The 24,296-nt window shown below is 43.3% G+C and overlaps 1 protein-coding gene across 1 annotated transcript in view; it reads left to right on the forward strand.

The window, feature by feature from the left end:
• LOC130041084 (teneurin-2-like) overlaps nucleotides 1–24,296 on the forward strand; it is a gene marked incomplete at its 3' end in the record, with an annotated part of 839,548 nt that overhangs the window by 87,737 nt on the left and 727,515 nt on the right. The window contains exon 2 of the mRNA XM_056133111.1: nucleotides 9,453–9,728. Coding sequence (XP_055989086.1) covers nucleotides 9,453–9,728 — 276 coding nt within the window. The remainder of the gene's footprint in view (nucleotides 1–9,452; nucleotides 9,729–24,296) is intronic.

Here is a 24,296-nt window from a genome sequence, read left to right on the forward strand (position 1 = left end):
TTAAATTTTTATGAATAATAATAATGTATGTAGACATACACTGTCGTTTTAAGCCACAGGGTTTTGTGGGGAGATGGTTTTGTCAACAGTTGGGAAAAATATCTGAATGTGTAAAATCAGATGAACTTTAGAAGGGCATTAAGAGAGAGTTTGTGTGAAGAATTCTTGTATACACATTAGAATTCATAAGTAGTTCCATCAGCCGCTTTCAAAATTGTAGTCCTTGCATATGCTAGTGTGTAGAATGTAAATTCATAGTAAAATAATATTTTAGATAAGATCGATAATAGTTCTGACAGATTCCTTTGTATAGCTCAGACACATCTATAATTGCTCAAAATTTAAATATAATGTATTACTATTAAAACATAAGGCAACAATTTGGTGGCATATTTTGTTTAACCCAAAGCAATGAAAGTTTTCTTCATTTCTAATTGTCACTTTTTTTTTAGTAACATTCTGTGTTATAAAGCTTAAGGCCAAATTACCTCACTAATTAGGATAAAAATGGTGACATGATGTATGTCACTTTCTTAAATACCTAAATGAGAAACTTTGGAGGCAGTATGCATTGCTGACTTTGAAATAGAGACTTTTAACATTTGTTCAAGGAAAGTGACCCATGTTTATTTACAGGAGACTTTCTTTGTCTCAGGGTAAATGATACCAGAGGGGAAAAGCTCTTTCAAAAGGAGTTGCTATAAAAGAAACCATATTTCATATCCAAATGATGCTGATAATTTAAGGCAACCTTAGAGTGTAAAATTTAAAAAAATGGAAGTCATGAACACAATTTCCGCTTATGTTTAATGCAATTTATTATTCCAGCTAAACTTGAATTGTTCTAAAAGATGAGCTATAATGTTCCTCCTTGGGGACCAAACTTTATCAGGAATGCTTCTGATGGTCTAGTATCTCAGTCTTCACTTCATGTGCATTGGTCAGCATAAACATAAACGGTTGTCTGGTTTATTTCTTCCAAAAAATGATTTGATGAATGGATTCATTCATTTTCCTAAGGACTTCTTATTAACCTTTTCTGTAAACAGTTATGCTTCCTCCTTCAAGTAGAGGTTTTCCTTGTCCCTGTTCTGAAGAGGGCTTTGCAAAAATTATATCCAGGCTATTTGAGGTTGGAGGCGTTATAAACTTGGGACCTGATTTAAATCTTCCCTTTTGACAGGGGACCTGGGCATCAAGACTGTGAAAGTTTGAATTCAGGGTTGGAGGGGGGACAATCCTTGATCCCCCCACTTTCTGCTGGAGATCCCCCGGAAGAGGAAGCATTCTTGGACTGGAGTGATAGTCCAGTGGGTAGGGCATTTGCCTTGCATGTGGTCGACGTGAGTTCAATCCCCGGCATCCTGTAGGGACTCCCAAGCACCACCAGGAGTAATTCCTGAGTGCAGAGCCAGGAGTAACCCCTGAACATCGCCGGGTGTGACTCAAAAAGCAAAAAAAGAAAAAGAAAAGAAAGAGGGGCTGGAGCGATAGCACAGCGGTAGGGCATTTGCCTTGCACATGGCCGACCCGGTTTTGATTCCCAGCATCCCATATGGTCCCCTGAGCACTACCAGAGGTGATTCCTGAGTGCAGAGCCAGAAGTAACCCCCGAGCATCACCAGGTGTGACCCAGAAAAGAAAAAAAAAAAAGAAGAGAAAAGAAAGCATTCTTGCAGTGCAGAGTAGAGGGAGAGAGGGGGGTGTTAGATTTTTCACTTTCTACGCTAGAGTTGTGCATTTAATATCGACTTCACATTTCCCTCCTCTGACACACATAGAGAGAGGTTGGTGTTTTATTATCCACTGTGGGCAAGTTCAGGATCCCCACCACCCAGACACCCCATGACTGCCCGTGCAAACCGTGTGTGGTAGCTGGCTTCCCCATGAGCATGGCAGTTCTGGCTTCCTGCTGGATGAGTTTGGATGCCAGAGTGGTGTGTTCGTGGAAAGGGGGAGGCCCTCTTGGCACAGAGCCTGCTTTACTCGGGGCTGGCTGCACCTGTTGTTCACTTCTCCAGCACTTGTTCTGGAGGGGATGAAGCCCAAAAACAACCCCAGGAAAATACCACCCGACCACCATTAGGGCTCCGGTCCCAAATCAGCCAGGCTTATGCTCAAGCACCGCCAGGAGTAATTCCTGAGTACACTGTTTTCAACCTAGTTATTAATATGTGCCCCCTCTGCACTATTTTAACCTGGTTATTAATATGTATTCTCCAGAATTCTGTGCTGTACTTGCACACAACTGACCAGGTTCGATTCCTCTGTCCCTCTAAGAAAGCCCGGCAAGCTACGAGAGTATCCTGCCTGCATTGCAGAGCCTGGCAAGCTCCCCTTGGCATATTTGATATGCCAAAAACAGTAACAACAAGTCTGACAATGGAGACGTTACTGGTGCCTGCTCGAGCGAATTGATGAACACCGGGAGGACAGTGCTACAGTGCTACTTGAAAGGAGAAGAGAGATGTTGGGTCATTCCATCTTGACTTGGAATCAGAGTCACCTTTGGAAGAATCTGTTGTTATCCCAATGTCCATTTCTACGTTCTCTTTTCAGTGGCTCCGTTCTGTTTGCTATGTTGGTTATTCTCTGGCCTTGCTTATGGTTCTGGTTGTCTCATTTCAATCACTTTTATTGACTTTGTGGAAACCTGTCGTTTCACAAACTTTACTGTTGAAAGTTGAACTGGCTTGATACCACTTCCTGTTATCAGCAGTTCATTGATGGCATTAATTGCTGATAACAATTGGTGCTTGAAATGAGAACAGATATATGTGTGTTTGTGTGTGTGTGTATGTATACATATATATGTATATATATTTGCTTTTGGGGTCATACCCAGCAATGCTTAGAGGTTATTCCTGGTTCTACACTCAGGAATTACTCTTGGCAGTGCTTGGGGGACCATATGAGATGCTGAGGATTGAACCTGGGTTCGCCGCGTGCAAGGCAAACGCTCTACCCACAGTACTATCAGTCTGGCCCTTAGAGGAGGAGGATGACGATGATGATTATTGGGCTGGAGCGATAGCACAGCAGGTGGGGTGTTTGCCTTGCACATAGCCAACATGGCCGACGCGAGTTTGATTCCTCCGCCCCTCACAGAGAGCCCTGCAAGCTACCGAGAGTATCTCGCCTGCACAGCAAAGCTTGGCAAGCTACCCATGACGTGTTCAATATGCCAAACACACTAACAAATCTCCAATGTTACTGGGCCCACTTGAGCAAATCAATGAACAACAGGAGGACAGTGACAGTGATTATTATTATTACTTTTGGGGGCCACACCCAGCTATGCTCAGTGGTTACTCCTGGTTTTGCACTCAGAAATTACTCCTGGCAGTGCTTGGGGTACCATATGGGATGCTGAGGACTGAACCTGGGTCAACTGCATGCAAGGCAAATGCCCTACCCACTGTACTATCACCGTGGCCCCCAGAGAATTCTTAAAGTGATCACTCAGGCACATGTTAGAGCAACTTTCACTTCTCTTTGTAAAAGTCTTCTTACACTGAGGGGCTGACACGATAAACATTTAGATGATTTTAAAAAATCATCTCTTATAATGCTCCTCTACTACCGTTAACTTCTATCTCCTTGCCGCATAGTAGAAATATCTGTTCAAATGCTGACATTTTCAGTGCTATTTGTATTCCCTGGTATTGCCGTGACATGATAATTCTGACTTGGTGACATATGCGCTTCTCCCAGCTAAAGGTTATTTCAGAGTGAGAAGTTGATAAAAAACTTGGAAAATAAAGCCATGATCAGTCTATGTGGACACAACCTTCCACAGAATGGTCTGTGCCCCTGTACAACCCACTGGTCAAAGGACAACACTCCCTGTCCGTTGCAGTTTCTCTCTGAAAAATTCTGGAAAGGATCCGGATTATCCATCGAGATGGTCAAGACAAGATACCTTAAGCAAAAGACAGTTGTTTGGCAAATCATTGTGAAAGAATTCTGTTCCACTCAGCTAATGAGCTAACAGTGTTTTGATATTAACATTCTCATCCCTGGCTCTAAAATACACTAAAATTCCATGATGCTAGTATCACAGATTTTGTATATCATCTATATACATAGAAGGATTCTCATCCTGGTGATGATGGTATCCAAAACCTAATTTAAATGAATCTGATACCTTGTTCTTATCCAGTTTTATTTGTGATATCAGGATGGTGGGAGCAGAGGATCAACATATTCCATAAATGATAAAATATTGTGCCTCTTTTTATCTTTCTGCAAATAGTAAGAAAGGAACAAAGTGTTGATTTCCTTCCTCAAGAAACTTTAGCTCGGAGAATCGCATAGTTACTAGTCAGTCTTCTGTTCAGTTTTACACTATTAAGTTCTCCACTAGAAGTTAATAAAGACTAAATTATACCAGATAGAAGGTGGATTAGAGCAAGACCAGTCTTCCACTAATGAGAAAGGATACATATAAAGAAGTAAATTAACATAGTATTAAGATTTCCTTCTATAATTTACATTTTGAGCAGATGGATTTAATATGGGTCATCTTATTGCCACAAATGACATGAAAAAATGTTTCAAAGAAATGTAGAGAGAGGGATGTGTGGGAAATCATTTGGCAGAATAAACCAAAGCTTCTCCATGGATTAAACTCAGATTCCTAAGCCCCCCTGGCCCTCTCAATGAACATGATGTGGAGATCTGAGCAAGGATGAAAGTTGGGACCACTGGATGACATTTTCTGGTTCCCTGTCCTCTTCCTGTGAAGTATTGATTGCCATATACAGTATAGTTACTTGGTTTATGTGCCTCTCTGATTAACGTCGTTTTCCTGATCAGTGTGTGTCTTAGAATCTATATTTAAATACTCACTTTGAGATTCCCCAGTGCCCCACATGGCATTAGGAATGATAAATATTGATTGAACATTTCAATGAATGATAAGCCAATTGTTCTCCTTTCACGTGTGGCTCATTAACTCCAAACAGGAAGCCAGGAAATTTGGGGAAGTTTCTGTTCTAGGCTCATAAAGTCAGGGGCACATTCTTGGGGAGAAGTTGTAGAAAACCAATACCTTTGGGGAGATGTGGCCTATTGGGCATGGGATAGTGATGAGTTTAGAAGTTTAATAATTGGGGGTAAACAATTCCATTTGTAGAGGAAAGTGTTTGCCTTTCTCAAGCTACTGTAAACATAGTCCTTCAAAATTTCTTGGTGAACATCCACCCAGTGTTCTCGACAGATAGCATTGTTGGACATCTGTGACTTGGAGGCTCTAACTTTGAAGTTTAAAGTGTTGAATTTTTATCAAACTCTTCTAAAATTCTTTTATCTACATATGTGTGGTGACTTGCCAAGCATGCAAAGTTGCAGATCCAGGGTGAGCTCAAGATTTTCTTAATTTAAAAATGATACTTTGCGGCTGAAACAGAAGTACAGTGGGTAGGTTACCTTGCATGTGGTCAACCTAGGTTCCATCCCCAGCATCCCATATGGTTTCTGGAGAGATCCAGGAATAAGCCCTGAGCACAGCTGGGTGTGGCCCCAAAACTAAAAACAAAGAATCAAAAAGTTGGATTCTGGGGCTAGAGAGATAGCACAGTGGGTAGAGCGTTTGCCTTGCATGTGGCAGACCCAGCTTCCATTCCCAGCATCCCATATGGTCCCCTGAGCACCGCCAGGGGTAATTCCTGAGTGCAGAGCCAGGAGTAACCCCTGTGCATCACCACATGTGACCCAAAAAAGCAAAAAAAAAAAAAGTTGAATTCCTATGATGGTCTGAGTCTGATAACTGAGAATGCTATGTCATGCTTATAACCTGTTTCCCATACACTGGACCTACAGCTGGTAACTTTCACCCAGACTGAAAGGAGATGTTCTAAAAGCCTGGTTCCCCTCATATAGCTGTTTATCTCTCTTCCCAAGTTGGTATTTGAAGCAAGTGCCAGATAAATAACATGGTGAACCCACAGGGAAATCTTCCTTCACGCAGACACACTGTGAAGTAAATGACATCAGTTCAGAATACCCGCATGCAGAATAAAGACTTCTTAGGATTTAGTTATGGTCGTTTTCGTTATCCAAAACAATGGCAACATATTTATGATTGTCTCAACCAAATGTGACCTATAAAGAGAAGAAACTCCTCATAGGGGATGTTTTTCAAATTCAGCATAAAAAATCAAAGATGGTATTTTAATATCGTGTGTGTGTGTGTGTGTGTCCGTGTGTAAGCTCAATAGTTTTAGTTCCATGGGTTACTGAAAACGAAGTACATGATTGTGAGACAATTCCTGATACCCAGGGCTGCAAATAGGAATAGACTTCACTGGGCAGAGGATTTCAGACAGTCTGATAAACTCTGCCCAGGGAAGAAACAAAATAATTTTTAGGACCATGTGGATGGTAGACAGAAGTTCCCTTCCCTGCACTGGTTGTAGCAAAGCAGCCCAGGGCCCACTAAGTCTTTCTCGGGTTGAACAGTGTGTACTCTGCAGAGACATATGCGTATGAGCTGGGCGGGATTCCATTCCCACGAGCCAGTAAGGTAGAGGAAAGTGTGCAGTGAAAAAAGGTAGACACAACCCTTCAGAATAAACATTCACATACCCATTACCAATGAAAGTCACCACAGGTTAATCTAAATCGTTGCTCAGTGTGTTTTGAAATGAAGACTGAGAAATGACGCCATGGAAATGGACTGACACAAAGTGCTAAGTTCTATCATGCATCTGGAAACAAGAATGATTGGTCCAGTCCCTAATGTAATCATTATTCATAGAAAAGGTAAATCTTGATTTGGCGGTTATTTGTGAGGGTGTCTTCTTCCCTTACACCAGAGAAGTCCCTTTCTTCACTGAATTTTTTCCCAGTTGTCCACCAATATATATCTTTGTTTATAAACTTCCTATGTCAGTGACTAGGGTGGACCACACACCATTTCATTTGGCTTGTCTGAAAATCCTTAAGATGTTCTTTGCAGGGGCCGGAGGGATAGTGTCTTACAGTGATTAAGGCACTTGCCTTGTACATGGCTGACACAGGTTCGATCCCGGGCACCTCCTATGGTTCTTCAGTACTGCCAGGAGTGATTCCCGAGCACAGAGCCATGAATAATCCCTGAACACCACTGGGTGTTGCCCCTCTCCCCCCACCAAAAAAAAAAAAAGAAAGAAAAAAGAAAAAAAGGGATGTCTTTTGTAAAGACAAATCATAAAGGGCATAATTTAGAGCACTCCCTGTACAAAAAATATTATTACTGCTCTGTGCTCTGGCTTTGTTGAGGAGACCACTTGGCACTGTAGAATGAATATGGACTCGAGGTCTGCAGACTCGGTCTGACGGTGTGATTATAAACACGGTATTTGGTCACTTGACATTCTGTTACTCATCGATTTGCTCAAGCGGGCAGCAGTAACATCTCCATTTGTCCTTGTCATGTGCTAGTGTAGCCCAACACAGTGTTTAAGTTGTTTTTATTTTTTTCTTATTTTGTGTCATACCCAGCAATGCACAAGGGTTACTTCTGGCTCATGCACTCAAGAATTACTCCTGGCTATGCTCTGGGGACCATATGGGATGTTGGGAATTGAACCCAGGTCGGATGCATGCAAGGCAAAAGCCCTACCCGCTGTGCTATCACTCCAGTCCCTAAGATTTCTTTAAGGTGGACAGTTTTCTAAACCCTTGGGGTATGTCTGAAAGATTTATTTAATTTATTTTTTTTTCTTTTTGGGTCACACCCAGTGATGCACAGGGGTTACTCCTGGTTCATGCACTCAGGAATTACTCCTGACCATGCTTGGGGGACCCTATGGGATGCTGGGAATTGAACCCGGCTCGGCCACGTGCAAGGCAAATGCCCTACCCACTGTGCTATCACTCCAGCCCCCTGAGAGATTTATTTTAATTAACGTATTTGTTTATTTTGGAGGGGGATATTGGGAACCACTTCTGACTCTGTGCTCAGGGATCACTCTTGGTGGTGCTTGAGGGACTGTATGCAGTGCCAGGGATCCAACCCAGGTCAGCTGCATACAAAGCTGGGGCCGTAACTTCTGTACTATCTTTCCTGCCTCTCCTGTGGCAGGACTTAATGAGAGCGACTCTGTGAAGAGTTTCTCTGAGTGTCTGTCACATAGTAAAGTTGGTGTCAAATAAAGGCATCTTCTTTGTTCTATTGAGCCTCGTGCCCACCCCCATACAACCATGCACACACACACATCTTCACATTCCATGCCAGGCCCCTACTCATGGATCTTCGTTGTGTAAGCAAAGAGAAATTGTGTGACAGCACTTCAGAATAAAGGAGCCAAATCTTCCTCTTCTGATGAGTTGGGTAACACACTGCACAGACTTGTTAAGACATCCAGTCTGGGACAGACGTACCATGATCCTAAGATAGATTAGAGGAGATGAGAAAGTCAAGGTGGAAGAAACCCAGGGAGTCCCCATCCCCAGGAGGGTTTTGCGTGGGAAGATGGGACCAGTGTGTTGCTCTGCTCACTTGCACTGTAGGGTTTCGATCTATGACAAGGGAGGCAGCGGCTCACGGATCAGACCCAAGCGTCTGTCCCTTGTAGAAGAGTAGGTTACCTCTGTCTGTTCCTCACCTTCTGTCTACAAAGTGATTCTGTGATAGTGTCATCTTCATCAAGTGAAGCGTTAGCAAACAATGTTTCTTTATGATAGATGGTCCCCTGAGCACCTCCTGGAATGATTCCAGAGCACAGAGCCTGGAGTAACCCCTGAGCACCTCCGGATATGTCCTTGATCTACCACCACCAGTGAAAGGTACAAACCTGAGGATGCTTGGAGCAAAATCAGTGCTTCCTATCTATTAACCTTTATTCTCAACCTGGTGGATTTTTAACTCTATGGTGCTATTTTGAGGCCACTAAGTGCTTTTTTTTTTATTGACTCACCCTGTGAGACACAGTTACAAAGTTGTTCATGATTGGATTTCAGTCATACAATGTTCCAATTCCCAATCATTGATCACATCACATCTTCTAACCTTGGGTGGAAACTGGTGTTTGTTTCTTGATCTCTACTGATTTCTGTATTTGTCTCACTTTTTACACCCCAGATCCTAAATAGGAGAGGGCAGAGTCCCCTTCAGATTCTTCCCACTGTGATAGATCTCACAGTAGGTCTTTTTTTTTTGTCTGTCTGTTTTGGAAGGGAGGAGGAGTGGGGGTGGACACCAGCACTGCTCAGGGCTTATTTCTGTCTCTATTGTGCTCAGGGATCACTCCTGTTGGTGCTCCGAGGACTTCATGGGGTGCCAGGGATCGAACCTAGATTTTGTGTGATGACTGTATGATGACTGTATGATGACTCCAGCCCCAGATTTCCCCCAGAGGTTTGGGAGGGGAAAAGGGGAGGGACGTGCGGCTTCTGCGATTCACCTGACCTTTGCCAAGCATTTCCCGCATTGTAATTGGTCTGTCTGCGGCTGTCCCCCCCCTCAGGAACCAACTTCACCCTCGCTGAGCTGGGCATCTGCGAGCCGTCCCCACACCGCAGCGGCTACTGCTCGGACATGGGGATCCTGCAGCAGGGATACTCCCTGAGCACGGGCTCGGACGCCGACTCGGACACGGAGGGAGGGATGTCTCCGGAACACGCCATCCGGCTCTGGGGGCGAGGGCTAAAGTCCAGACGCAGCTCGGGCCTTTCCAGCCGGGAGAACTCGGCCCTGACCTTGACTGACTCCGACAACGAGAATAAGTCCGACGACGAGACGGGTAGGCCGGCTTCTGCCATACCTTCTTTTTTTTCTTCTGGCTGCTTTTGTGGCTGCTTGCAGGGGAGGCCACGGAAATTGGGCCCTGGTGGGCCTTCAAAAAAAATCCACCTCACTCCCTGCCTACTCTGAGTCAGGGGAGGGAAGGGACAAAACAAACAAACAAACAAACAAATAAAGAAGCACGCCCCAAGAAGCAAGGAGAAAATTTTTTAAAACCCAGTGTTCCGGCAATAACATGGGGTTCAGGTCTAGCCCCTTAGTCTTATTAGCAAGTAAATTACATTGCAGAAGAGACGGCTTGATAAACTCTGACCTGTACCTAAAAAATGTCCTCTCTTCCTCCAGTTTCTAGGCCTTTGTATTGATTTCCCCTTCCCAATAAATGGCAAGTTAGGTTATTTATTTATTTATTTTCATGAAGGTTCTCTTTAAGAATCCCACCTTATCTTAGACTTTCATTTCCAGGCAGCAATGCCTCATATCCGTATCGAAGATCAAACTTGGAATAGATGCGCTGGAGTTTAATAATGACAAAGAGGAAAAGAGACTTGGATTAAAAAAAAAAAAAAGATTTTCTCCTGTGTTTGCTTCCCCCTCACCCCCACCCCCCCCCACCCCCAGTACCCTATGCAGGTTAATGGCTTCTAGTAGCTTCTATCAGAAATCACTACTGCTTATCCATCAGCCTTGTAGAGGGGTTTTAATGAAACTTTGAAAATTAAATGCTTCCGATCATTAAGCAGTAAATATAGGGAAGCCAAAGCAAGTCATTACAGAGATAAGGTGCTTCTTTGTGGATTTCTTAGCAACGAAGAACTGTGGTTAGTTAAACATTTTTTTCCTCTAAAAGATAAATTGCATTAGGTAGTCTTGATTTATGAAGAAAACATGCAATGCTCTGTGGTTAGTTATGGGTTTATTGTGCGTCTGCTAAGAACATTACCATTAAAATATTTACAACAGATCAGTGGAGAATGTTTATGTAAAATATTATAAAGCCCAACTAGAATGGCTTTAAGTATTTTCTTGCATTTGGAAAAAAATGTAGACAGATTGCTTGTTGTGAATGCAGAAGTGCAGCTAAATATTATTTAATCTCAAGATTGTTTTTCAAAAGACGACATTTTCTGGGTAAGTTACACATATTCCAAAAGATGTTGTCATGTGGCTGCATTTACATTTCTGTTTAATTCTGAAATAATTTACTCTGTGTTGGGGGATAGGGGGCTGTGTCTCATTTCGACCTTGGTCTGTGTAATCGTGGCGTACTACCCTAGTGGGGGGATACACATTGACTCCTTTCAGACTTTAACAGAATTGTTAGTACTTGGCATATTTAACACTCTTAAGTGCTCATTTGATAGGAAATTACTTTTAGAATTTTTCATAAAAGCAACGTTTACCGATATTTTCCTGAATTTGGGGCGGGGGGGGGGGGGAGAGTGCACTACTATTTAAAGGGAGGGAATTTGATTGCCAAACAAGTAAAACCACTCATAATCCAAAAAAAAAAATGCATGGCATATTTTCAACAAGGTCTTTGGAGAGCCTCCCAGGATTTACATTCTCACTGGTCTCCTGGGAACCACCCATAAAGAATTATCTCTACTTATCAGCAGAATTCACACTTCTTATTTCTTAAGCTAGGTTCAATCTTAAAAACTCAGCTACGAGTGAAGCAAAGGCAGTAAAAAGATGGCGGGATTGGCCTCTGCGTTTGATGAATGGGAGGGTTTTATAAAGAAGGATAGTTTTGTTAGGAAAGTGGTCCTCTCTTTATTCCCCCAGTATCCTTGAAAATAACTTACTTGGAACTGTTTTGTTTTAGAGAGTCAGTTACAATGCTGTAGTGGGGAGTAACCCTACAGCTGGCCTCTGGGATCTTCATTTTTGTCCTAATGTTGAGTTGAATGCAGTTAATATTGTTTAAAGGGGGAAAAAAATCCAACCTCTTCAGCAGTGTTTCTTTTGTGCCTGTGAAGTCAGAGTTCGCACTTCAGGTATAGATGGCGTTTGAAAATGTGCACGGGGAATGTGTTCCCTCTGCTGCTTCGGGGTATTTTCCGTAGTCACCATCTTCCAAGGCTGTATGTCCTGCGTGCTCTGTTCTCCTTTGGGGCTGGAAATACAAATAAGAAATTTTACACATCACATCATAAACTACTTAAGCAAATTGGAAGCCAGAGCCACCCGCCCCTCTGCAGACTTGAGGTGTTAATGCCAGGAAACTTCTCTTTCTCTCTCTGCCAGTTCTATCGAGCTCTGAGAGAAATCAATGCTTTCTCACATCACTGATTTTATGAAGTTTGGGAATGTATTACCATATAGATTGACAGTTGTCCCATAGCTGCCCACCCCAGCATGGACACTGACAAAGCCATCATTAATTCCTCACACTTGTACCTGGTGCTGGCTTCCTCTGTAATAAACACAGTGTCCTTCAGACCCCAATCAATAACCTTTTAGGCATGCCTCTCTCGGAGAGGAATGGAGCTCTCCAATTTTGTTTGAGAGTTTGAGGACCCGTGGGCATGCATTTAGTCTTTCGGAGGGCCCCATGTGTCTTTCGATGGAGTGTGGGGTGCTTGGGTGCCGCACACCGGTCTTGGGGCTCAGATAAAATCCCTCTGAAATGTTCTCCTTTTTAGAGTTAAAAAGTGAAGACAGAACTCAGAAACTAAACGTGTGTGTCTCTCTCTTACTCTTTCCTTTCCTCCTCTCTCTCCTCCCCCTCTCCTCTCTCATCTCTCTCCTTTCTCTTCATTTTCTCTCTCCTTTCTCTTCATTTTCTTTGTCTCTCTCTCCTTTCTTTCTTCTCTCTCTCTCCTCTCTCCCCTCTCTCCCCTCCTCTCTCCTTTCTCCTCTCTCTTTCCTCTCTTTTCTCTTACTCTCCTCTCCTATTTCCTCTCTCTCTCTCCTCTCTCTCTCTCTCTCTTTCTCTCTTCTGCAATGTTCAAACTCATTAAATCAAATCCCTGACTTTGGAGCAGTCCACAGAGCCCCAAGAAGAGCAAGTTTTTAGGCGTCGTTAATTGCCCTCCCAGAGCACGAACATGTGGATGGATCAGCCCTTGAATCTGTATTGTGGAGCTCATTGACGCATCCACCCAACCCTCCCTCTCTGGCTCCTTCGACCTATGATACGGCCACATGACTGTTGTGTGGGCTTGGGGTTGTGTCACACAGAGCTCCCAGAGCCTTCCCCATCTGTCCACAAACCATGGCTTCCTTAGAAGTGTCTAGGAGGCTTCAAAATACCTTATGGGCCAAGTTTGCTGCTCTGAAATTTGACTAGACCCATAGATGGACTTTTCCGGCAATTTAAATCAGAATCATTTCTTTGGGGGTGGGGTTAGGAAGGGGGCTAAGAAAGATCCCACTGCAACTCTGACCTCTCTGTCACACCTTTGTAACACTTGGGTTGGGGAGAAAATATTAATACATACATATAACTAATTGCCTCCTTAAAAATGCCAGATAGTACCCCTGAGTGTAAGATATGCTCTGGACTCTTAACTCTCTCAATTTCTTCACCTTGGGGACTTAAAAATATCCTTGGGTTTCTTTCTCTCTCTTTTTTTCCCCCTCCTCCCACCTCCACCCCCCCAGTATAATTTCAGTTTCAGTTTACTGAAAATCCAGAAAGACAAAAGGGAAAAAAAAAGGATTAAGTTTAACTAGGGATAGGGAGTATGGAATGACATAAGGCAGAACCCGCCTCGGTGCCCGCATTATAAAAAATTAACCTCACTCACCCCTCTTTCTTGCCACCTAAAGTAAATAAGGCCACTGTTCATTTCATCGGGCGTCAGCTGGGAAATTTATAATTCTCATAATGTACTTTGAGGTTGAAAATACAAATGTTGGGTTAATTCCATTGCATTTCACCAAAATGCATTTAGAAAACAAGCTGGCTCTCGGCAACATAATGGATTTGTGTAAAATGTGTCTGCCGACCCCAGATTCTATTAGATTATGAGTCCTCCTGGCACAGGTCTGCCGTGCATGGGGTTCCTTGGAGGGCTGGCACACACCTGGGTACTTGAGCATGTTAATGGAGACATGACAAATGCATTCTGAGGCGAGGAGGATTTTCCTGAGCTTCAGGGACCATGTTTTGAGGTCCCTTCTAGCTCCTGACTTCATTCATTTGTCACCGGAGATAAGTTTCTTGCCTTCTCCACCTTTCTTCTTAAACAGCAGCTCCTTGGTCAGTGTGGGAGGGTCAAGGCCATGCGATGCTGCAGTGGGCGTCTGTTGGCACTGCCAGATTTTGACTCCTACGTGCTCTTCCGCTTATTTTGTGTTTAATAATCTGCTGATTATTAACAGTCTTCTTCTCCCTCATCCCACATGCAAAAATGGCAGAGGATAGGATATCTGGAACCTTGAGAGACTTTACTGTAAGCACCCAATTGAGGGCTCATAATCTTGGCTCGTAAGAGAACCAAAATTCCGGAAGTAAAAATGCAAAGAAAGAAATCATGCCATGGATATTTGGTTGTACTTTGGATATTGATTCAGGGATGGTTCTTTTTTCAGCCAAATTCTTTGAAAACAAAAATCCCCCACACTTTAAAAAAAAATCCTTATGAACAAACTGAGATGAAAAACATTTAAAATCATTTTGAATCCAAATCAAATCAGGTTTTCAAGGATTGGTGCTCCCTCTTTTTTTTTTTTTTAATACTTCCACATCTGAAAGAGTAACGTTGATAAAAAAAAAAAAGAGTATGAAGGAGATTAGTGTGGATTAAAAAATGGGAAGAGACATGAGAACAAAATGTCACTGGATCTCAGTTTTGCATACTCCTGAATGAAAAGTCTCATTTAATTTTAATAATGCTGGTTCAATTCCCTAAAAGTCTAGAGACTTGAGATGACTTCCTTCACAGAAATGTAAACTAATGGAAATCTTAAATATATATAAATACAGTGCTAACAGGCAGCTGCATGGAAGACAGAACCAGAGACAAGTCTTAAAAACATCATATTTGGAGGGCTGGAATGATAATACAGTGGATAGGGCATTTGCCTTGCATGCAATTGACCCAGGTTCAATTCCCAGCATCCCATATAGACCCCAAGAGCCGCCAGGAGTAATTTCTGAGTGCAGAGCCAGGAGTAACCCCTGAGCATCACTGGGTATGACCTAAAGAAGATAAAAAAAAAAAAACCAAAAACAACAAAAACCTTCATCATGTTGTTACCTGGCGTAGCACATAAACCAGAAACGAAAAGAACAGTATTTTCAGACAGATCTGTAGGAGACGTTAGCAACAGGATTTTGGCCAAGAAAGCCAAAGAGACTCCCATTTATTTATTTATTTATTTTTTGACTTCCGTTGTTTTCAAGTTGACTCGATTCCTTGAAGCCATCCGGAGCCAGTGGTTGATTTCAGCACTGCATGTTCCAGATTATAAACTTTAGTGGCCTGGGTTTTAGTTATATATTTATCCTTCCTCCCCTCCCCCCCCTACTTTGGTGATTTCTTTCATGTCTGTTAATGCTCCCAGGGGCTATCAAGCAATGGCTTCTTTCAGTAGCTACAATAAATAAAATGCCACGCTAAGCCTCTCTCTTGGCAAGGGCAGCCTGATTATGACACGTGTAATCTCCAGCCCTTCGGGGAGACGTTGGGCTTGCTGGCTAATCATTTGGTTTTAAGCTGCTGAGTTCCTGATATCTGTCTGTACTCTCACGTCAGTTAAGTCGCAAAGTAGGTCCAGGAGGGAGAGCCTGAAATGTTGGCGTGAGTTTGCAGCTGGGGGCTCCTTTGGTCCGAATGCTCTGCGCTTGCCTTCTGCTTCAGTTGGTGCCGTCATGGTTGTCGTCCTCGTTGTTTCATTATTTTTTTTCCAAGTGTCCCAGGCGATTTAGGGGGAGGAAATGTAATCAGGGATGAGGGTCAGAAAGGGGATGAGTGAAAGCTAAGGAAGGTGATGGTCCGCATTTTCTCCCGGCTACCGAATCTGAATGAATGTGCATAGAAAATAATATCCCAGCCAAAAAAAGGAACAGAAGGGGGTTTAAACAGGGCAGGGGAGATGCACAAAAGACATTTCAATTACCCACTCAGAAACGGGGCCAGTGGGAGGGGACGGAGAGACGTGCGGGTGATAGGTTTATAAATAGCACGGAAAATACAGATTGGTAGGTCTGGTGGAGAAGCGCTGAGACATTAAGGTAGACGTGACACTTGCCATTTAGCGGTAGCTTTTGATTTAGTGCCAGCTGAAAAGGATGCCTGGAGAATGGCCCAGCATAGCCCAATGTTGTCACTCCTCTCACTTGGAGGATGGGACTCTAAGGAATGGAGGGGTAGGGGTGAGGTGGGGGAGAGAGGAGTCCCGACTCATTCAACGACAGGCTCAACTACCAGCCTTTGTCCCTCCACAGAAAGGACATGGGGACAAGTCTGAGCCTTCTGAGAAGGGTAGAAAGCCGACTGGCAACCCATCCTATTCTTTCAGATTCATTTCATGGACTTTTCAAATCATGGCATGGCCCCTGTCCCCTCCATTGGGGGTAGCTTTCAGCTGTAAAACAGGGTTGAGTTTTGCTATCCCACATTTCTCTCTCTTTTTTTAAATGTTTTATTGACCCACCGTGAGATACAGTTACAAAGCATTCATGTTTGAGATTCAACTATATAATGATCAATCACCCATCCCTCTACCAGTGCAAACTTTCCACCACCAATATCCCCATTATCCCCCTTTCCCCACACTTCCATCCCAGTCCTTACCTTGCCTCTATGGCAGACAGTTGCCCAGCTACTCTCTCTCTACTTTTGGGCATTATATTTTGCTCAGATTTTCCCACCACCATCCAAGCCTGCCTTCCAGAGGCAGAAGCTAGATCATTTATTTTCCATTGCTCACTTTGCATATCGGGAAAGGTTTTGTGGCCACGTAAGTGACCACGTGCTTCTGAAATTCTAAATTATAAATAGTTCAGTTCCACAGACATCTCTTATCCCAGATTTCTAACGCACGTTTTAAGGCACTCAGAGGAAATGAATCAAAATCAGTTTAACGTGGTGTCAATAAAAGAAGGGTTTATAAGTGGAGGAAATGGAATGTTCACTATACCATTTTCTCCTCTTCCCCCTCCTCCCCCTGCTCCTCCTCCTCCTCCTCCTCCTCCTCCTCCTCCTTCTCCTCCTTCTCTTCCTCTTCCTCTTCTCCCCCCGCCACCTTCTTCTTCATCAGATTTTTTTATTTTAAGGACCGATATTTACAAGACTATTAATGTTAGGTTTCACGTGTCAAGTGTTCCATTAACTCACCCGCCACCAGCGTACGCTTCCCTCCACCATCCTGTCTCCCCAATTCCCCACCTGGGTAAGATCGAAGGTCTTGCAGCTTAAAGATTGAAGAGCTTGAGCATCCGATTGAAGATCAGTTTTTTGAGTTCTGCGAACTGCCGGCACTTGTTACTTCTGGGCTGCGATTCTTTCTCTCCACATACGGGAAAGATCATTCTGTGTCTGTCCCTCTACGTCCGATGGACTCTGCTCTGCATGTCACTCCTCGAACCCATCCGTGTGGCAGCAAATTGCGTGACTTTGTCTTTTCCTCTAGCCTGGCAGTAGCCCACTGAGTCAGTGTGCCACATCTTCCTTTATTCACTCACATATTTCAGGACAGTGGGCTGTTTTCCAGATTTGTGTTATGGCAGTTCGTGTGTTGAAACTAACAGCGGAGTGCCAATGTCTTTTCAAGGTAGTTTTGGGGGTCCTTGGAGTTGATGCCAAGAAGTGAGGTTGCTTGAGTCCTATGAAAACTCAGTTCATAGATTTTTGAGAAGGATCCATGTTGTTTTCCAAAAAGGTTGAGTCAGTCAATATTCCCACCAGCAATAAATGAGACCCCCTTCCCCCACCCCCCACATTCCTGCCAGTGCAGATTGCTTTTAATCTTTGTGGTATGTGCCATGATCAGTGGTGGGAGGTGATACCGCATCGCTGTTTGGATTTACGTTTCCCTGATGATCAGTGATGCAGAGCATTTTTTTTCCAGAATATATCTGTTGGCTGTGTGTATGGTTTCTGTGAGGAAGTTTCTATTCTTCTCTGTCCCCCATTTTTGGTGGAGGTTGTCTGATTTTGACTTGCTACATTTGACCAGTGCTTTATATATCCTTAATACTAATCCTTTGTGAGTGGCTGGCAAATATTTCCTTCCAGTCAGTGGGGCGTCTTTTCCTTCCAGTCATCATTTCTTTGGGGAAGCTGTTCTATCTCTCCGGCCCATGAAAGCAAGCTCGATCCCAAAGTATCCAAGTGGACTTTCAGGAAATAGTGTGGGGAAATTAGACTTTATAAAAATACTTCAGGAATTTACCCGATGCATGAATGCTTGCTCTTCACACCCCCAAGGTTTTCAGGAGGAAACTGTGTCCAGAGGAAGAAAATGACTGTCGTAGTTTTGCCCAGTTTTGATCAGGCACCTCACCTAGAGAATCTCTTACAATAAATAAAGCAAGGGAAATAAAGAAAGGAAACAAAGCAAAGGCTGGACAAGAAGACTGCAGAGGTGAAGACCCCCAGCACCCTGAGAAGGCAAGATTGGACTCAGGTTACTGCTGAGCTGGGGGGGGGGGTGCGGAGAGGTAGAAAGGTAGGACACACTCTGTTCTCCAGCAGTGGGGCAGAAGGGGAGCCATTGACATGGCCCCAGGCGGGGCTGGCTTATACTCACAGGGCAGCTATTCCAGGGCCTCTAGAAGCCCCAAGCATATTTGTGAGGGGTGATGAAAGCATTAGCTTCTGTCCTAGTGGAAGTTGCGGGTGTCCTTGGGAACTGCTGGTCATGGGGTGCTTATACTCCCCAGGAGGGCATAAAGAATCTCAGCCCTGCTTGTGCTCACATCCTAAAGGGGATTGTGGGCTTACGGAGAGAGAGGAGTCAGAAGAGGGTGGGAGAGGGCGTCTTGAAAGTGCATTTTGTGCTGTGCCCATACCATTGGCCATTCATGCATCCAGCAGGATCTTTGAAACGAATGATAAAAAGAAACGAGATTGGCCTTTGGAACACATCGCATACACACACACACACACACACACACACACACACAATGCTTGTTTGATACAAATGCTTTTTTTATATGCAGGATGCTGATAAAACTTCTGGCTTTGCATAGCATTGATGAAAAGTAGCTAAGTCATTTCAGGGGTGGGGAGAGATTTTATGTGTGTGTTGTTTGTTTGTTTGTTTGTTCAATGAACAGTTGAACATTCAGCTGTTCTCGGGTTTACTTTTTACTCTGTGCTCAAGGAGCACTCCTGGCAGGGGACCGAATTAGGGCTGGCCGCATGCAAAGCAAGGACCCCACCATCTGTACTATCTCTCTGGCCCCAAAGAAGGAGGAAACTTTAATTTGAAAAGTCCTTGTTGTGTTTCTGAATTAGCTTAAGGAGTACTTTTTATTATGCAAAGCCGGTGTGTGTGTGTGTGTGTGTGTGTGTGTGTGTGTGTGTGTGTGTTGGGGGGGGTGAGGGGTACAGGAGAGGGGGAGGGGGAAGAATACACCTCTGGGCATGCAGGTGTGAGGTGACACACTGGGAGGAATCACTGAGGACAGATGTGTCCAGAAACATCAGTTGATTAAATTGCAGGGAAATGGTAGTGTGAATCCATCCATGTGTATTTCATAAGGTAAAAGCTAAGGGCGGGTATTCAGTAGGGTAAGACTTCAGGGGAAGGAGGACTGGAAGTCTGAGCTGATCTTCTGATGTGAACCTGGTTACTTTTGACCAGGGAGCATGTGCTCTGTTTAAAACCCCAAACCATGCTGCCATTGAGGCTGTTCCCTCTACCCCAGGTCAGAAGGAAGACCCTCCCTCCGGGCCCACAGTGGGTCTTTCTCCCTGGGATCCCCGAGAGGTATTTGTCAGGCATGTCATACTGGATTTGGTAAGGAGACGGATTCCTTTGCAAATACAGAGATTATTCTGCATCTCCCCCTCTTCCTTCCCTCCCGGGCTCTGAGCTCTTCCCCTAGTATTTTTCCCCACCTGCCCTCCACCCAGTGAGGCGGGTTGTTCAGGTGCTCAGTGAAGTGATGCAGTGATGATGTCATCTTTCCCCTTCTCTCACACGTAGTGGAATTGTGTTTCCCAAACAGATCTGAGCATCGTCGTGATTCCCCAGTGAGCAGGGGAAAATGTAAAGCTTCTTCTCAGATTGAGTTTTTGCTTATCCTATTGGGTGTCTTTCTTTGAGTGTATTTAATGATGCGTGCATGCCCTGTGTTGATACAGGCACGCATCTTGCCGTCGTGGCCGAGATGCAGAATTGTATATATTGGAAGTACCTACTCGAGTTACACGTTGATACAGATGCAGGACAAAATGTTGAGCGACTATTGTTTCAGACAGTTTATTTCCCAGGAGATAGACTCTCAGCAGCCACTACTTCCTAAGAACATGTGGATAATCCATTATCTTCTGACAATCTATTAGAGTGTCTTTTTTATTTTCCATTGCTCTCTGATTGATCCCACCTTACTGGGGAGGAGGGAGTTCCCCTTTTTTGGGGGAAATACAATTCCATTTTCCTTCTCTTAGTTCCCTGAGTCAATTTTTACTTCTCGTGTGGCTAATGTGTGTACTTTGCTGTTTATTGATGAAAGCAAAGAGTCTTCTGGATGTATAGAGGAATTCCTGTCTCTTTGTCATAGAGAAATAAGAAAATACACTTTGGATACGCAAGCCAATTAGTCCAGTCTTGGGTGGCTTTGAGGAGGCAGTGTTTTAATTATATTGTAAATGAGGGATAGTATTCATATGAGCAGAATTGAGATGCTGGGTATTCCAAATTAAGAACAAATCGATGTGTGAGGTGGAAATGATACGGAAAGGGCAGGTGACTTTCAAGGAATATTCACTGGCAAAAAAGTCCAGCTTTGGAGACTGAAGAAATAGTACAGTGGGTAGAGCACTTGCCTCAACCTGGCCAATGGATTCCATCCTTGGCACCCTGTGGGGTGCCCCCTGAGCCACCAAGAGTGATCATTGAGCACAGCGCCAGGAGTACACTCTAAGCACTGCCAGGTATAGCCCCCGAACAAACAAAAGTTGAGTTTGGAGGACTGGAGAGACAGTACAAAGGTTAAGGATGATGCCTTGCCTGTGACAAACTCTGATTTGATAACGGGTACTGCATATGATCCATGGAGCACTTCCAGGAGTGACCACTGAGCACAGGAGTACGTATTGAGCACTGCCAGGGTGGCAGTAGTTGGGAGGTGAAAGGGAGGAGAGAGTATCATCTAGTATCATCTAGAGCCTGTGGCCCCTGTAATTCTATTTCTCTATCCTTGTTTACTGACGTACATTTGGTACTTATAATTCGGTAAAGTTTTCCTAGAATTATAGTGATATTATCTCTCTCATTCCCTAATTTTTTCCTATTTTATGTCTTTTTCCAATTGGAGTTGAAAGTAATGCATTTGTTTGTTTGTTTATGGCAACGTTTAGGGGTTACTCCTGGCTCTGCAAATCAGGTAGGGCTCAGGGGAACCTGTCGGATCTTGGGGATCAGACCCACGTTGGCTATATGCAAAGTAAGAGCCCTACTCGCTGTACTATCTTTCCAGCCCCATGAAATGCTGGTTTTTACATTCAGGTTTTTATTTTAAAATGTTCATTACACTCATCCTTTATAATTCTCTCCTTTAAACTTTTGATAGTTGTGATTTTTCTAACATTTTACAAACATTAAATGTGACTGCTCTCCTTTCTCCTTATTTAATGATTAAATACACTTCCCAATACTGTGTCTCATAGGAGCTGACACAGAATTGTCTGTCTCCTTGCTTACTAAAAACCCTTAGCCATCCAGAATCCCAAATAAAATGGATCTTATTGGCAGCAGGCTTTTTGTTTCATGCTAATAATTGTTGAAAGTGGCCAGCTGTTAAAAGTCTTTATGTCTAATGTCAGATACATAAAATATTACAAGAAACAAATGTATAATATAGGTGTGCATTAGGTAAGTTTGTAAAATATAGCTTAAATATTGAAAAACATTTAGAAAAGTAAACATCACCTCTAACAGAAGAAATAATTTACAGTTTGATACTTTATTTTTCAGTCTGCTTGTGTGTGTCTGTGTGTGTGTGTGTGTGGCTATATGCTTTACATTCTGAGAGTTGGCATCCCAGTTTACAAATCTCACAGAGTCTTACTGTTTTAATGAATAAAAGCACGGCTAAAAGACTTGAATTAAATTGCTTTGCACATCTCTAATTCTTGTCTTACAGTAGATTCCTAGATAATATAGAACATAAGTGGCTACGCAAATTTGTAATATTTCTCAGCCATATGGTAGGAAATCACATATTTCCAGAGGTCTTGTGGTCTGAGATTGAGTTGGTACATTGGCTGGTAGCCATTACTGCACACGTGATTAGAATTGCCCCCATTCATAAATAGTGCAAACCTTTTAATTCTAGTTTTACTTTACTTGAATATTGTGTGGCTGGAATTCTCTGTGGATTTTATTGCCTTTCTTTATGAGCTACCTTTATTCAGGTGTGATGGTCAAATGATTCTTCTCCTGTTTTCAGTTGGTGTTAACTTTCTAAAATATTCCTTATAATGGGGCTGGAGCGATAGCACAGAGGTAGAGCGTTTGCCTTACGTGCAGCCAGCCCGTCTGAGCCGAGTTTGATTCCTCCGCCCCTCTCGGAGAGCCTGGCAAGAGTATCTCACCCACGTGGGAATGCCAAACACAGTAACAACAAGTCTCAAAATGGAGACGTTACTGGGCCTACTCAAGCAAAACTGATGAACAACGGGAGGACAGTGTGTTTCCTTATAATAATCCCTGACATACCCCATTGTGTATTTGGTTTGAAAATGTGGATGTTGACAGATGCAAAAGCATGTATCTACACTCTCAAACCCCTGTTGATTTGTTTTCCTTGGATAGCCTCGGTTAGATAAGAGGAACAGATCTAGAGTTCACCTGAAGATCTCAGAAATCCATCCAATCCATCAGATTGGAAATCAGGAAAAGGCATTTTAAGTGCTTGTATTAACTAATACAGAATCTAGTTCTTAGTAGAATAGAGACCCCCCCCCCAACCCCATAGTAAAGATTTCAGCTGTTGTTCAGAATGCAGGACTTTATTTCAGATTGTTAATTTATAACGAACCAGGGATAGAATTGCTTTCCACATGATGAAAGGAAATTCACATCTGCTCAGACAATCTGCAGGGCACCTGGACGAGAGAAAAACGAGTAAATGGTGTATTAAATATTCTTAAAACTTCTTCCATCTATGGTGCCTTTGATTCAATGAGGGTTGTAATCATAAACACAGTGGTATCCCAGCTATTGGTATTTTCACAAAATAGGTAGTACCGCATGTAAGATAAATATCTCAGTGCAGAAAGAAACGCTCTGAAAATAAATGTATGGAAGCAATCGCTATTATAATAAGCACATGGCTCTGCTAATCTAGAGTGTTGCTTAATAATTGATGTTATAGAAAATAAAAGAGTAGGAGAAGTTCTATATTCCGGGGCATCCCTTTGTATGCTTCGAATGGAAAATACCCTAGTGAAATGCAGAACAATTAAGAGCACGCAGGCTGTCTTCCACTTCCGCTGATACACATTTATGGCTATGAACAAGGCACATAGGGAAGACAGGAAGTACACAAATCAACTTAATCTGTCCCACTGTGGTATTTCGGGCCCTCCACAATCTAGTCCAATTTTATGTTTTTAGCCCTTGCTCCAACTTCTCTAAATATATTTGCAGCTTTAGCCCAACTGGGCTGCTTGCTTTTACGAGGCATCCTCTTCCCTCCTGGGTCTCTCTTTGTCCTTTCGTTATTATCCCAAATCATCTGTACCATCCATCCCCATTCATCCTCAGAGAACTGCCCAGTATGCCAAGCCCTTCCAGGCCCCCTCTGGTGTCTTCATCATCCAACTCCCATTCCTTTGCATCCTTTAGCCTTTTGCTGGCCCTTGTCTTTTAGAACTTTAGGACAACTCTGTAGCCCTAACCAAGGTAGAAAGTGAAACGATTTGAGATCAGTTTTGGAGCTCTGCTAGAAAGAAGTTAAGGATGGCATTGAATGGCCATGTGATATGAAACAAGACCATCGAGGATGGCTGACTTTGGCCGCTGCATAGATTCCCAAGCACTAAGATGAGGATTAGCTTGAGAGCGTCGGAATGGGAGCTGTTCCATTGTAGAGAGGGAAACATCCCAAGACATACAAGAAAGAAGGTAAGGCACCACATTGTAGAGTTAAGAAGAATGAAACCCAGAGGAGAGATCCGAGTTGAAGACGATACTTTGAGACCCAACGACATCTCTGTTTCCTAAATCTAGTCATAAAAAAGTAAAAGCCTGTCATATACGACACGCACGAGCCTTAAAACCTTATGGTATTTGAAATAAGCCAGAAAGGCAAATACTCCATGAATCTTCACTCCTATGAAGTGTCTGAACGCTAAAACTCATGGAAGCGGAAAATGGAAAGGTGGTTTCCAGGGGTCTGGATGGAGATTTGTGATTCAGTAGGTAGGAGGGTTCA

This window comes from Sorex fumeus, unplaced genomic scaffold, assembly GCF_029834395.1.
Source record: "Sorex fumeus unplaced genomic scaffold, SorFum_2.1 ptg000097l, whole genome shotgun sequence".
Taxonomy (NCBI): Eukaryota; Metazoa; Chordata; class Mammalia; order Eulipotyphla; family Soricidae; genus Sorex; species Sorex fumeus.